At 37.2% G+C, this 16,466-nt stretch overlaps 2 protein-coding genes across 2 annotated transcripts; one reads left to right on the forward strand and one right to left on the reverse strand.

The window, feature by feature from the left end:
* Positions 1–3,708: 3,708 nt before the first annotated feature.
* On the forward strand, positions 3,709–12,837 carry LOC149407323 (fanconi anemia group D2 protein). Its single transcript, XM_089612902.1, has 31 exons — positions 3,709–4,105; positions 4,202–4,649; positions 4,780–5,034; positions 5,134–5,346; positions 5,444–5,575; positions 5,698–5,827; positions 5,921–5,967; positions 6,041–6,142; positions 6,262–6,369; positions 6,629–6,771; positions 6,874–6,968; positions 7,070–7,148; positions 7,229–7,277; positions 7,355–7,435; positions 7,646–7,741; positions 7,832–7,935; positions 8,378–8,855; positions 9,109–9,144; positions 9,255–9,459; positions 9,541–9,674; positions 9,772–9,952; positions 10,035–10,264; positions 10,377–10,472; positions 10,832–10,918; positions 10,991–11,023; positions 11,109–11,246; positions 11,389–11,449; positions 11,535–11,590; positions 11,674–11,730; positions 12,134–12,248; positions 12,393–12,837. The coding sequence occupies exons 1-31, from the start codon at positions 3,780–3,782 to the stop codon at positions 12,542–12,544; spliced, it is 4,467 nt and encodes a 1,488-aa protein (XP_089469028.1). The 5' UTR covers positions 3,709–3,779; the 3' UTR covers positions 12,545–12,837.
* A 24-nt stretch (positions 12,838–12,861) lies between these two features.
* LOC149407324 (putative aquaporin NIP5-1) lies at positions 12,862–15,918 on the reverse strand. Its single transcript, XM_089612893.1, has 5 exons — positions 15,843–15,918; positions 14,023–14,442; positions 13,838–13,899; positions 13,310–13,475; positions 12,862–12,983 (listed from the first exon to the last, which is right to left on the reverse strand). The coding sequence occupies exons 1-5, from the start codon at positions 15,915–15,917 to the stop codon at positions 12,915–12,917; spliced, it is 792 nt and encodes a 263-aa protein (XP_089469019.1). The 5' UTR covers position 15,918; the 3' UTR covers positions 12,862–12,914.
* Positions 15,919–16,466: the final 548 nt, after the last annotated feature.

Raw genomic sequence — 16,466 nt, forward strand, 5'->3', positions numbered from 1 at the left:
CAATTGTTATGGTAGTCCGCAAGTGCATGTCTTCGTCATAAGGTCTACATCGAAATCACCTCTTACGTCTTTGACATGAAATTCATATAGACCAAGTCCGTACGCATTGACGAACTGTGCCTTATTATTTAGCTGTGCGAGATCATTTTGCCACGTTGGTGTCAATTTTGTGTTCAACTTGTTCGCTATCTCTTCTCGTTCAAAAAACCAAGTTTGGAGTGTGAATCGAATAAACTCGAGCAACGTCGTAATGGGAAACGTCCTCGCATTCCTTGTTTTGTTGTTGAAGCTTTCTGCGTTGTTGTTCGTCATTAGGTCGTACCTATATAAAACATACTTGATTTATATAATCAACGACATAAAAAATTCAGTACAAAAGAAGTTCTAGACTCTTACCGTTTTCCAGGAAAGAAAGCTCTGGCCCACCGATCGACACCAACTTCTTCGAGATACTTTGCCATCTCGACATCCTTACGTCTCAACTGTCTAAAATTAGCTTCGAATGCTGTTTTACTGAAGGCGTAAGCCGCATCGTAAAGTTCAAAGCGACAATGGTCTGTCTTGAACTTGTGTTGGACATTTAGTTGTAAATGATGGTAACATGCGCCGTGAGGGATACCAGGAAACACAACCTCGACACCATGTATGATGCTAACGTGGCGATCAGATATGAACGCCAAATTAGGTACATCTTCACCGATAGCTTCTCGCAATCTTCTCAAAAACCAAATCCAAGAAGCATGACACTCGCTATCTACAACTCCGAATGCAAGTGGATATAATTGTGAATTCGCATCCATTGCAATTGCGCAAAGCAACTGTCCCCCGTATTTTGTCTTCAGAAATGCACCGTCCAATGCTATGACCGGCCGACATGCTTTGAAGCCTCTACGACACGCCCCAATGGAAAAGAAAGCATACTTGAATTTGTCACCATCTTGCACAAAGTCTGTTAACGTCCCAGGATTCTTTTGCTTCAACATGTACAGCCAAGACGGTAACTTCTGGTACGATTGTTCCGGCGTACCCCGCACGTACCCAATAGCTTTCTCCCTGGATCTCCAAGCTTTCAAATACGATATGTTCACACCCCATCTTGTCTTCACTTCTTCCCTGACGTTATGCGTCGAATACTCCGCCATAGAGTTAATTGAGTACTTGTCTTTAAATACGTGACCGATGACCCATGGTGCCGCTCCTCGATGGCCCTCTGTTCGAACAACACGCTCACATGAGTGTTTACCCTTGTACGCCGTAATCTCCTACATCTCAGACCACTGCACAACACCCCTCAACCTCCATGTGCATCTCTCGTTTTTGCATAGAACATACCATCTCTTTTTCGAAGAAGATTTCACTCTAAATTCGAAATTATGTTTCAACGCGTACAAGTGGATATGTTTCTTCAGTTCATGCTTGTTTTCAAATTGCTGCCCATTATATATTTCTTCTGAGCTACCTGTTACTTTCAAAGGTTAGTTAAACAATATGTGGTTTCATATTATACTTGAATCTCATTTGAATCCACTTAAATTACCTGTAGAAGAATGACTTGGATAATGACTCGGGTTTTCCTTCACAACATCATCGGCGCTGAACTCGGGTGCTTTCCATGAATAAGGAACGATAGGTGATCCGATCATCGGAGGCTCACGCTGACATTGACTCGATGGTTCACAATGACCCGTTGGTACCGTAAACGTTTCCACAAATTCTTCATATTCTTCGGGATTAGCGAATTCTTCAAATTCTTCACCTCTACCATTGTTATCTCCGTCATATCCATCACTATTCTCTTCATCACCATCGCTACCTTCGTTTTCATCACCTTCGCCACCTTCGTTTTCATCACCTTCGCCATCTTCGTATTCATCACCATTGTGTCCATCATATTCGTCACTGTTGTGATTACAATCTCTATCACGCCTGTATACTTCATCACCGTTTCCGGCACCCTTGTACTCGTTAAACAAGTCATCGTCACAGCCACCGTCTTTGTTTTCAATTATAGGATCATTTTGTCGATCCTCGATAACAAGAGTATTCCGTCTCTTCTTCGGTTCATTGCGAGACACCATTCCAACTTCCACATCTTTCCCTTTACATACTCCTCGATACGCAATAGGTGCAATGACCTCGATCTGTTTCGGTACCAAACTTACACAGAGTGGAAATCTATTACGATATTTGTGCTTCATAAAATGCGAAACATCACCATTGTCCTTCAATACGGCAGGACCTACTGGAATTGTACCGACTGCGTATGGGACTTCGAGTTTTAAGTCGAACGCGAATCTGTCTAACTGGAACTTCTCGTATAAGAAATCTACTAACTCCGTGTACGTTACCTCTTTCGGAATTACGAATGCACGAAATTCTGCATTGGTGAAAACCCATTGGTGTCCTTCCTTCTCCCAAGTGCCGTTAATCATGACAAAAACTGCAAAAAACAGTCAAACTATGCAAAATAAGCTTCTATATCGTACATCATCGTATACCATCGTACACCATCGTACAGAATCGTACATCATCTTACAGAAAGGCATCGTACGGCATCGTACAGCATCGTACAGAATCGTACAGCATCGTACAGAACGCAATTTTTATTCTAAATTTCATCGTACAAAAATTTAAATTTCATCGTACATCATCGTATACCATCGTACAAACAAGTTAAACCCAGATTTTGGACTTTGTTTTCAGATCTGATCGATTTTTTTGCTACATTCTATCATATACAATCATAAACTTTGTAAAAATGATTAAGTTAGTAATCTTACCCATGATTCTTTTGAAACCTGCTTAAGTAGAGAGGATTTGAGTGGATTTGAGTGTGATTGAAATGATAAAAATGAAGTGTGAGAGATGTATAGGGTTCAGAGGGGTATTTTTGTCCGATTTTGGGTCAAAAGTCCATATTTAGATATTTTTAAATATTAGGGTCTAATCTTGATATTTAATAGCTTATTAAGCCCACTTAATGAAATTTCTCTTTTGGCACTTCCCGATAACGGTATGAACCAAACCGTGAGATACTGAGAAAACCACCGGTTACCAGCAGAAAAACCATCGGTTACCAGCAGAAAATCGGATCGATTACCGAAACCCCGAAAACTAGGTCAATCTTTTTAAATTAAAAAAAAGCGGGCTAATTTTTTAAAATTTTGTGGGTATCAACCATCTCCATGAGTACTATTCAACACAACCTCGTGCGAATACTCGTATTTATATTATGAAAGATCTTTCACTTACAACGAGTACTCTCTACCACCACTTCCTATGGTCATCTCGGTCACAGGTGGACACAACATCTCCATAGTCCAACATTTAACACTAACAAATATTAATGAATGAAAAATGTAATTAAGTGTTAATATTTTTTAGATTATCTTAATATTATTAGTAAGATATATGTGTATATATATATATATATATATATATATATATATATATATATGTTTGTATTTGTTTGTTCACTGGATACCACTCGGTAAATCTGGTATTTATTGATTTACCACGTCGGTAACAATAATTTTATCGGTACAATTTACATTTACCTTCACTAGATACTTTGGTAACCCATTGATATTTTATGGGATACCGGTAAAATTTGAGTCCCGATACGACATCGGTTTTGAAGTATTTAGAAATATTCTTAAAAAAAAAAATGCACCATTTTAAAACATTACCGCCACTGTAGCACACACCCACAAGTTTTGGCGCCTCTTTCCTTCACAGAGACAGTCTCGCAGCGAATACTCCTCCGCCGACGGCGAGAAATGGTTTTCCTTAAACGACCGCAAAACCCTTCCCGGAAGAGACCTCCTTCCTCCTCCTTCGTCTCCCCTTTCCCCTCCCAAAAACTCCCCAAATCCGCCGCCGGAGCTCCAGATCCTTCCAGGTCGGTGACGGAAAAAATGGCGGCGATTCTGGCAGAAGCCGGCGTCACTCTTCTCGATCCCTCCGGTCCGCCATGCGTCCCCTTCGACTGCCACAAGCTCCGCCGCCATATCCACCGTCTTCTCTCCGACGATTCCCCTCACCTCCGGTCTGATTTCCTCTCCGGCCTCTCGGACTACATCACCTCGTCCACGAATCTCCGAAGGTTCTTGTTTCCGTTTTTAACCCTAGAAAATTTTCACAAAAAAAACTGTTTGTGATTTCCGCTAGATTGTTTGTTTAAAAATTGTTTTCGTTTTAGGATTCTTGCTCCGGCGAACAGCGACAGGCTCGGCATTGCTGCGAGCCAGAGTTTGCTCCGCCACCTTTTGCTGGTCCCTTCAATCCAGCTTGACGTTCAGACGATGCTTCTGGAGAAGCTTCCGGAGTATTTCGATGTCTGCGATGAGCATTCTTCAGCGCTGTTGCTCGAGGAAGATGTTGCGAGGCTCATTCTTAATCATTTCCGGTGGCTTGATTTCGTTGTTGATCCGAGTGCCTTTACTGAGAAGTTGATGCAGGTCCTTTCAATTTGCCCTCTGCACTTGAAGAAAGAGATTATCGGTTCGTTGCCGGAGATTATTGGCAGCGAGAGCAATAAGACTGTCGTGGAATCGCTCGAACAAATGCTTCAAGAAGATTCGGAGATCGTCGTCGCTGTACTCGATGCGTTTTCGAATCTCAATTTGGACGATCAGCTGCAAGAACAGGTTTGAATGGCATAGTTTCTGTTACAGATATTTTCAGAACGAGATGTTTGATAATACTAAAATGCTAAAATAATGAGATTTTGGGTATTGTTGACTCAGATGAGGTATGAATATTTCTTTGATTTTCAAGGTAATTACCATCGCAATATCGTGCATCAGAACCATTGACGTCGAACACATGCCGTTTCTCCTTAGATTTCTGTTGCTTTCAGCCACACCCACAAATGCAGGAAGAATTATCTCGCAGATAAGAGAGCAGTTAAAGTTTGTTGGGTTATCGCATATTCGTACAACACAACAGAGAAAACTCAAGGGCAAGTCACACATGAACAACTCGGAGGCTTCAATTCTTGATGCTCTAAGATCAAGTCTTCGATTTAAGAATGTACACCTTTCGGTCTCTCTTTGTTTGGTTAGGAAGTTTCATTTTTCCACTTGAATTGATTTTTTTTTTTCTGACTTTATTTCATTAATTGAATCTTAGATGCTTTGCCAAGAGATATTGAAAGAACTAAGCTCTCTTCAAAAGCCACGGGATCACAAGGTCATTGATATCTGGCTTCTCATTCTCATATACATGAATGGCGAGTCCCTGCAAAAGAGAGTAGAAACGATATTTAAAAAGAAGATTATTGAAGGCTGTATTCAGGAAGCTATGTTTGATCAATGTATTTGTGGACTCAAAGAATTGGTAAAGGTAAAGTACCAAATACATCGTGTTGTAAGTTTCAATAACGGCACAAGTTTAATGAGTAAATTGTAGCTGAATATCTTCCGTTTCTTCCATCCATCAGGACTATTTCCCATCATTTATATCTCTGTCTGAGTATCTATTAGCATGCAAAGAACAAAAAGCACGGGAGTTTGGTGTCGTTGTCTATACTACTCTGTTCAAGGAATTCACTGATTCTTATTCAAGACAAGAAGTGAGCAGCTTAAATTTTTTTTCGCTTGTATCATAAACACTCTGCGTTTCGTTAAAAAAAAAAATATCAATAATAAACTATATATACTTGTTTTTGGCATTCTGACCCATGCCTGTGTTCAGGTTCTTGGTTCTTTGGTTACACTTGTTGGATCTGGTGTTAATTATGTGGTGAGTTCTGCTTTGAAAACAATGGGTTTGCTTGCCTCCAAGCACGTACACGATTTGGTCCCTCTTTCTCCGCATATTACTGGTACCATCTGACATCTGTGTGTGCATTTCAAGTTCTAAACAAACCATTTCCCCACCACGGTCTTCATCGTGTTATTTTCTCTTGTACAATCAGGAATATTGGACTACTTAGAGGGATTTGGTGTTGAAAATCTGCATAAGGTATTATTATCTCTGCGATTCCTGTCTACACAAGAATCATTCGACTGTTTTCACTCACTTTAGAACAGTACAGGTTTATGAGGTTTTCAGCCAACTTGCACTATTTGCTCGATGTAACGCGGACTCGTACAGATCATCTTTTACAAATGAGCTTATGATGATAGTCCGAAAACAGGTATCGTGGAAGATTTCAGTTCCCCCCCCCCCCCCCTTCACTTTTGGATTCATGTTGTTTATGATGTTATATTGGTCGTAAAAGAAGTAAATTGATTTGTTCACTTTTCCAACATAAAGGTAGGTCACGTGGATCTTAAGTTCAAGAAAATGGGTATTATTGGTACACTTAAGATAGTTTCTCATCTTGGAGATGCAAACGTAGCTGACACTCAGTCGCTAACTCAGGTAAACCTCTATACCTTTATTGTAAATCTTTCAATGTTCTGGCTGCACATTTGAAGTACAATCATATATTTCTACTCATTAGGAGCTCCAGTTTAATTTTATATACGATGTCTTTAATTTTTTGGTGAACCATCTTGTTTTTTTTTTAAAAGAAACTTCCATGTGACTCAAATCCATCACCTCATTTGGGTGGCTGGTTAATCATTTTGAATTAGTTTACAATTCTCTATTTGATGATTCTTGGTAGTAATTTATGCAGAAATCAAATTGTGAGGAGGCTGTGGAACTTTTGAAAATGTCTTTGGACGCTTGTAAACAATTGCCCTTATCCTTGGTTATGTTTTATGATGAACTGTCGGAGTTGATGGAATGTCATGCTCTTCATCCAACAATTGTAGAATGGTCAGCAGACTTTAAAAACCAGTGGCTGGTATATATTGTTATTATTTTTATTGAAGTTCAGATAGTTATAGGCACTTACCGGGAACTAACCTTTTTTAATAGGGTTGGAAAACATGTGGGAGACTTTGAGTCTATGTTTCTCTCTGACCTTGATGGTGGAAAATTGACTGTTAAGGATTTATATTGTGGTTTAGAAGGTGATTATTGTTGAGACTTCCTGGATTTTGTAATTGTATTTTCTATATCTTTCTTGTCAATGAATATCATACGGATTTTTAATGCGGTATTCTTTTTGTAGGGGAGTTATGGATGAACTTGGATGGCGATATTTCACCTATTTGTCTTAACATATTGCCACTGGTTTCTTCTTCCTTGCAGTAATGAGTCAACTATATCCCTTGTAACATTTGTGATACATTCTCATTTTAGTTTTGTCAAGCTTGAAAATGTTGTGCAGGTCCACTTCTTTGCAAGTTCTTCCAGCTAACTTCCTTTTGCTATCCTCTGTAAGTGAGCAGCCGTTAAGCATCATGTCTTCTCATAACATCTGTGACATTTATTTTATTTTTCTGTTATTTCTCAGATTGAGAAGTTGACAAACCAAGGTTCTCTTGGAGGAATTGATGCACTACTTGGCTGTCCATTGCACCTTCCTTCCCCCAAGGTTAGACCAAGTACAAATCTATATCAACTCATGGAAATCTTAATTTCATAAGCTGATATTCTACAATCAGATGTCTGTCGCGTGAAGAAATTCCTCCAGGAACCTGTTTCCTATCTCTGCTTCTTGCACCTTTAATGTAGTGCTGTGACCTGTTTCTATGTAATCTACCATGATCTTCGTGCTGACACGAGTTTGGTTTGTGGTACCCAGTACTTTCTTGGAGATGGTTGGAAGTCTCTGACAACGAAACAGAAGCAAGTTGCATGCCTCTCCCTTTATTATGCAGCAAACTGGATCCGTGAACTAGTAAGCAACACATTTGCAAGCCTTAACTTTTTCTATTGATTTTTAAAAGCAGCCATTCATATATATGTTCATCTCTCGTGTTAAATATAGCTCAATGCCTTCTCTTCACAAATTTCAAAAGGGTTTGACTTTACAAGTCAGGCTACAAAAGAAGATGTTGTTGCAAAGTTGTTGAAGCGATTGAGGAACCTTGTGTATGTTTCTACTTCTTAACTTCTTGATTACGTTGTAAAAAACGTCAAACACGTAGACTTGTCTTTACTTGAGTATCTTTTCTCAACTGCTTGTCTGTTGTTTGGTTATTTCCCTCAGTACACTGCAATTTTTATTTTCTTTTAGATAAAGAAAGGAAATTAGGCTATTGCTTCTTTAAGGACTCTTATGAGACAGAAAGCTGAAACTTGCATCAGAATTCCACATTGTTTAGAAGAAGCAGATTTTCTCATGAAAATGCGAAAACGATTACTTGAAAGTATGAGGAGCCCTCTGATTATAATAAACAAGAATCAAGCTGTGGACCAAATCGGAAAATGAAATATTAATAAACTCCTTTCACTTTTACAAAAACAAGTGTTCTGCAATGTGGAAGTTTATTTTTATGCATAACATGCTGATGGAATACCTTAATAAATGCAGATTTCTTGAAAGCCTGTTAAACTTCTCTATTGGTCGATGCAATATATCTCTCCCCGAGCTTCACATGTATGTTGATCATTCTGGACCATCAAATTTAAACCAAGGACATCATACTAGGCATGTGGAGAAGAAGAGTGCCCTGAGTACGGAAAATGATACAAATTCTTCAGACAAGAAGAGAACACGTAAAAAACTCACAAAGACATGCTCAAGTTCAGATTCTAGTGAAAAACTTAAGCAGCCAACAATATTTGAAATGCTGAAGAAAGCTGGAGCCACAATAAGCCAAGATGTGCCCTCTGAAAATTCTTCTGGCTTGTCTCCAAAAACCAGATCTGAGTCATCTGAGCAATATCCTCATGGCTCCAATGAACCTACGGTTGTAGAAATTTCTGCAGTTTCCAAGGCTCTTGAAGGCCAGAGATCCAAATTCAGGTGTCTCCTGGCTCAATCTGTTTCCATGCTGAGCCTTTCAAAGGTATGTGCAATCATAAAATATTGAATGCTCTGCCTTTCAGTGGTTAGTGCTGTATTTCTTGTAAGCATACATATTTCTTTTGCTTGAGCCTTAAGCTAAGTATAACAGAGTATTCCTTCTGGATGCTCATGGAAGTAATTAACCATTATATTCTTTAGGAAGTGAGTTACCGTCTTTTTTAGTCTTTATTCCCAATAAGCCTTGCAAGCTATAATGATGTGAAGACTGATGTATTGATCTTTCTTTGATTCAGAGCCAGGATTCTTGTTGCTCTGATCCTGCTGCTGAGGTAACTCCTCCTTAACTTGGTGTCCACACGGTCGTTGATTATTTCTATGATAAACTAACATACCATGAAAATTAACGGATAATATTTTTTTAATCTACATTGGATGCCAGTTGCCACTATTTCTGTACCTTCTCCGTGATCTTCACCAGAAGCTGGATTATTTCAGCCCTCCAATCAAGCAATTTCCAGGAAGATCTTCAGGAGCTCCAATTGGTTTCACCAAGATGCCAGAGGATAAATTTTATAGAGAAATTATAACAGTATTTCCAAGTCTTAAGAGGCATTTGGAAACTGCAGTTTGTTTATTTAAAGAAGGTAAATTGGAAGAATTGAGCTAACTGAATTTGGTCATCTACTTTGCTACAGCTCCTCCATCATGAATATCTTGTTTTGCAGTTGATGAAGCTTGTGAAGAACATTGGAATATTCAGTCCACTTCTGCTGGGAATCCAAATTTACCTAATTTTGTACTGACAAAATCTTTAGTATCTAGTTTGGTCTTCAAAGAAATACTTTATTGTTTCCGTGAGGTAAAATTTCTGTCCTCGGGTTTAATACAAAGCATCTGGCCCATCTGATTTTCCCACTCTATAACAGATTAAGTTTCTCATCAAACTTTTATTACAGATAATAAACCTTCCTGATATTCAAATGAAGAATGCAACACTCTTGTCTCTTCTCGAAGCATTCCAGCCCGCCAAGTTACCAGACGATTTTTTATCAGGTGTGGAGTTTAAATTATCACCTGGGACCGCGGAGTTTCTATACATTGGTGTATATGCATTTATTGAAAGTGTACTTAATGAAGGTATAGACTACTAAATTCGAATTTTGTTACATTTGGTTGTTTCATTATAATTCTCGTATCTAATTGCATCTTGTCCCTGCAGCATGTTCTTTCTCCTTTATGATGGCCTCGGAATCGCTTATAACTCTAGATTCAATCATTGTGTCAATAAAAAAATTCATCAAGCCCAGGGAGGAAAATGGTAACCAGATAAGCTCAGGATTTATTCAGGTGTCTCTTCCTATCTTATGCCAAAGACTTGGAATTTCTGCTGAGAAGCTTTTGAAGCATAGCTGGGATGCCGAGAATCTTGAAAATGGTTGGAAAAACAAAGTAAGTTGACTCTTTGTACTTTTCTGTTGGCAAGTAAATGATGTGTATACTTTGTTCTGGTAATTTATCATAATTTTACGGCCGTGGTTTCTAACGTTTATGATATTTCTAGGGTGAAGTGGTACAAAAGATACTTCGTATTCACTTGGAAAATAGTGATTCCACTTCTGCACTGCTGGACAAAATAACGCAGTCAGCTTTTCCTCAGGTGTGTGCTTATTTTTTATTTTATTTTTCTTTAGTGCTGAAGGATTACCGGTATAAATTAGATAGACCAATCGAACTACGAGAACCATTTATGAATTGATACACAATTACTTTGGTCTGTATATAATTATATATAATCATTCTAATGTGCCGTCTTGGTTTTGGAGCTTCACTTGGAAACTCGTCGCTACTAATGAGGACGCCAAAGGGTGGGCAGATATTTCATTTGAGTTATATAGCATATATGCACTGCACGGGCTAATGTATATTTCTTGTGTTAAAATCAAATACTCAGAATGATATTGTCCTATTTGTGTGTCTGTTTTTCTTTTTATTTTATTTATTATGAAAAAAAACAAGGTAGCAGGCAACAGAGTCGAAGGAGAAGACAATTACGGTTTTCCTACCTTAAATTCTGCAACATTTACTGTGTGGTACAGGGTACTGGTAAGACATGTTTGTTATCTCTTCCACCATATTTTGTAATAGTTTCTCATAGAAGATGATTATTTTTTACAGCATGAGAGGAACTTGACCGTGCTTACCAAGTTGGTGAGTTGATTGCCTTTGATTTAAATCTATACCTCCCGGTGATTAGTCAACAGTTAAAAAAATCTAATCCAAAATCCACGATCAGGTTCACTCAATCATTCTGCAAGGGAAACGCCAAGCTAATGATCAACAACACGAACCTGTTGAAAAGTCATTGATCAAGCTCCGACATTCCGTAAATGTGGTAGTGTCACTCGTTGCCCTTTGCAAGACTTCTGACAAGGTTTGTTTAACAAAATAATTCTCACTATTCTGAGCAACGACTTATTCATTCGCGCTTTTGCGCTTTTGTGAACATATAATTTTGTTTAATGTTTACAATCATGCCATAATGGTAATCTTGACATTTCACTGTGATGGATCAGATGGCTGTGCACGCCATGGCTGTCAAATATGGCGGGAAATACGTCGATTCCTTCCTGAAAGGTATATCCTTGAAACTCCGACCACTCTTTGCATTTCCCAAATATTGACCAACGTTCTAATGTTTTTTTTCTTCCTTCTTCTTCAGTATTTGACTTCTTGCAGGCTCAATTCAATGGTCACAGTGAGTCCATAATCCAAATGGTAAGCATTGATAAACATCAATTTTATCCTCAAACTGGAAGCGCTGCTTAGTTTGTACTACTTTAATTTGTACATTTAATTAGGTGAGAGAGCTTCAAAAGGCCACGAGAACTATACAGACCCTGTGCTCTGAAGCAAAGGTCTGCTTCTTTCTTCCCATGCTTATATACAATTATACATATTTGGTCTGATTTAAGATTTATCTCCTTGACTGTTCTCTTATTTACAATTTATATTTGGGTCCATCAGGTATATAGCCAATTTAAACGTTTGCTTTTGCAAAATAGCCAACGTTTCGTAAATCTTAGGTAAATAGCTGCTGCATTTTATTTACGCTTATTTACAAGCGTATATTTACAAAAATACCCATAAATACCCACAAAAAAAATTGAAATGATTTATGGGTATTTTTGTCAATATACACTTGTAAATAAAATGCAATGGTTATTTACCTAAATTTAACGAAACGTTGGCTATTTTGCTAAACTCAAACGTTTAAGTTGGCTATTTTGCTAATTTTTTGTTTATTTTATATTTTTGTAGTGCTTGAAGCAAACTGCCATTACTTGCAAAATTCCCGCCACAAAGAGGTCTATGGAACGCTTTCTATTCCATGTCAAGGGTCTTGTCCACACAAGTGGATGTACATTTTGGTTGGGTACGTCCAGGAATTTCACCAAAAAAAAAAAAAATTACGTCCAAGTTTGGCTTGAATATCTCCAGCTTTTACTGATATTTTTTTTCACATCATTTCTTAGGGATGTTTTCAAAATCGATGTGAACACTTTTCTCCTTTTGGCAGGTAACCTGAAACATAAAGACTTGGGAGGGCAAGAGGTGAGCTCGCAGATATATAATGATGATATAGACGAGGATTCTACGGAAGATCCCATGGAAGCTTTTCAAGAAAGTATACCCGCTAGTACAAGTGACGACGACAAAGTAGATGAATGATATGCGTTTTGTAAGAAATATACACACAATGATAGAAATCGGACACTCTTTGATCAGTGTCTCACCAAAAACATATAGGACACCCTAAGCTTTGATCAGTGTCTCACCAAAATATCAAATGTTCTGTCGTACACAAATACACTTATCTACCCAGTTATGAGTTGCACATGAGACCAAAGTATGTATTTTCCTGTAAAAACAACTCACGTGGAGACAAGAACATTCAACTCCTGCAGCTTAGAAATTGCAACTTACTACACTTCATCTACGAGAACCTAAATCCCCAGAAATATAATACAAGAACACAAAAAAAAAGGTGTAACGCAAGACAAAGTCCAGCTTAAGAAATGATTTACAACTGTTGTGTTGCTTAACGCTCTGAAAGAGACGGCTCAAATTGCACTGAAGCTGTATCCCGGCTTTCAAAGTCGTCATGAACCTATAGCAAAGAACACTAAATTTTGAAATTGTCTGTTTGCGTGGAAAAAAATCTTTTTGTCTCATTATGCCACTAAGTAATTATGTCTAATACACGTAAATCCAAAAAAAAATAAAAAATAAATAACATTAAAATGTTTATAGTAATGAACCGTTCTTATTTAGTATAGAATGTCTCGCTTATTTATTAATTAAGTTGAGATTGGAATCCATGTACTCTACCATTTTGAAATAACGTTACCGCCATTATGCTAAGAATCCCATATATATATATATATATATATATATATATATATATATATATATATATATATATATATATATTACCCGATTTGGCTGTATGTGTGAGGTCTTGAGCAAAGTGTAGGCAAATGCCCCAGCCAAGGCCCCAAGTGGCGGAGCCACCATGTAAATCCAAATTCCTTTGTAATTTCCGGTGGCCATCGCCGGTCCCAAACTCCGTATCGGGTTCATTGATGCTCCTGTTACTGGCCTGCCATTTTATTTGTATTATTATTTCATCACACCTCTTTTAAACCCGAATTACTCTTTTACTATACCTATTATTTGTCCGAAATTATATTTATATACCGAATTTTTTTTTTTTTTTTTTGTGGTGGCAATTTAAAAAAAATACTTCATGCTACGTTTTGATCTTGTCATATAGATATTTTCGCCGTTAATTTTAAAATGGCCGGACAAGATTTAACGCATTATTATACTTTATAATGATAAAAAAAAAATGGAAATTCTCGAATCCCTAAATCACCAAGTGCGGAATAGGAAAGTAATAATATTACTAAACTTGCGTATTTTATAACCCACTGTCAAAAAAATAAAAGTAAAATTACTAACCCTGCTATTAGGATATCTAGCATTTCTGTAGCTCCTATACCGATGGCTGACAACTCTCCCACCTGCCAAATAAGAGAATCCCCATAGTCATTGGTAATTAATTAAATATTCATATATTTTAATGCGACAAAAGATACAACTATCCGTTATTATTAATGACATTGATTGTATCACAAGCAATATACCGCTCGAGTGTCGGTGGCGAGAGAAATAATGACGAACATGAGGATGAAAGTGAGGATAAACTCAATGGCAAAAGCTTGGCCGTGAGGCACAGAAGGAACGGTAACGCCGCCGGACATGAAAGGACGATAGAGCCCCTTGAGGGAATAAACCGCCGAGAGTGAGCCCAAAACTTGGGCCAAGATGTACGGCACCACTTGGGACCATGGGAAGTGTCTAAAAGCTGCAAATGCGATGGTGACCGCAGGGTTTGTGTGGGCCCCCGATATGTGGCCCGTCGATAGGATCACGATCATCACCGCCAAGCCCGAGCTTGCCCCATTTCCGATTAGGGTTTCAGCCCTGTCGTATTTTTCGTTCACGATCGGGGCCGCCGTTGCCCCGAACACCATTATGAAGCTTCCCAAAAACTCCGAACCGAGCTGCGGGTATTTCCAAATAATCAATAGTGACTCGTGATGTATAAAAAAATAATAGAATCTTAAAAGGAGCCGGTAGTTAATTCAACAAATTATCTTAAAAAGAGAGGATGAACTACTAGTCTAATTTTCCTTAATAATATCATTCTTTGGAAAATGCTATTTACCCGTCATTTTTAAGGTCATCAAAAAATTTTAAACTTCCCAAAAACTTGAAAGATAACAATTTTTTAACTTTGAAAAGTCGGATTTTTTCTAAAACTTTGTCTTTTGAGTTTAAATTTTAGCTCATGATCTTTTCTTTCTTATTTTTCTTAACCACCATTAAGATATTTATTGCTTATAGTTCTATTTTCCTTAAGAAGATTCTACAGATATTGAAGTTATTTTGCTAGCTATATATTGTGATTACATTACGATAAACTATCCACCAAATAACTATTAATTAGGAAGCCGGACATGATTTATAATTTGACGGATTAGAATGAGTAAACTATTTGATGTTTTGCAACAGCTAGACAGTAATTCTACTTAACTATATTTGTGTTGCTCTATACTATAGTATGCACAGAAATTAAAAAATCAAGTTGATGAACAATATCATAATTTATAGTTTATACACACCATTGATACTTGAAATAGATAAAATATAGGGTACGATGTCATGAATTCAAAACTATACACGTCATTACAATTCGGACGACAGTACTCTCTCTTTAATTTTTCTGTTCCATCTTTGATTTAACTCTCAATGACTTTCGTTTCTCTCACCTTTATATCTCTTTTACCTAAAAAATTTCAAGATTGATTTTCAAATTAGGTTTAAACGAGTTCAAATTCAGATTTTGTATTTTTTTTTTCCCTTTTTTTCCTTGATATTTTGGGATAATTTTGACGCATGCTAAAGATTTATGAAGAAAACGGTAGGATTCATTGTAAAAAGTCGAAAAACCTTAAAATTAAAATATAAGCATATTATATAGATATCTATTATTTTACATGTCAAAATCTATTTCTTGAGCGTTATATGCGTACATTTTGTGCTTAGATTCATGGTTAGACAGTCCTGCAACATACGATGATCAACATATTGATCAGCGGTATTTTGATCCTTAAGTAATTTGTTTTTGAGTAAAATAGTCTTTAATTATTGATCTTAGTATTTTAGCTATTTTAAATAGCATCAATTTATATGTGTGTGTGTGTATATATATATATATTCTTTTATCTGAAAATGCTAAAATAATATTAGATTGATAAACTATTTTCTCATTAGATTAATTTAACGGTCGAAATATCACATGTATAATATATAGCGGCTACAGATATATATGCAGTGAAAAACAACTTCTAAAAATTGTAATTTCATTGTACTCTGAACAACAATATCGGAACAAACATACCTTCTGGGCAAGTGAGATAGTGGGCTCTGGAAAAGCCTTAGCGCATTCAAGTTTGGGCATTTGAAGACTTGCCATTTAGAACAAATGTGGCCAAGGCAACGCCTATTTCTCAAACCGTTTGAAATAGATATATCGCCAGACAATATAAGACTTGAGAGTCTCACGACAGGGTATAGAGACTTTATTTCGCATGAATGCTATATTCAATATATTTTGAAAAGTTGAATTTATGATTGATTCATGTACATCATATTCCTTGTCTACCAGTGGCCAGTGGCCAGACGTGAGAGGTATGTTAAACTTGTCTTTGTGTATCATTATTTATGGAAGTACATCATATTCAGTACTGTCTATTTATAATAGAAGTACAAAAAGTCAATGCCAATTTCTCTCGTTGTTAATACCATTTGTTGTTATAATAGATTTGTTACATGCAACATATTGAAATTGGATTTTTATCGTATTTTTTTTTTACACAAATATCCTTTCAAATTGGATTGGCTCGTATGATCGCTTATCAATGCCCAGGGAATCAACGATAGTGAGGCTTCTTCTTTTGCTCACACAGACCGCCAAGAGTATTGGTCTCGATGTCGAGTTTCTTAGGAGAGCTCCTCGAGAACC

This window comes from Urtica dioica, chromosome 1 (genome assembly GCF_054948205.1).
Source record: "Urtica dioica subsp. dioica isolate 48M chromosome 1, U.dioica_male_clone48M_v1_H2, whole genome shotgun sequence".
NCBI lineage: Eukaryota > Viridiplantae > Streptophyta > Magnoliopsida > Rosales > Urticaceae > Urtica > Urtica dioica.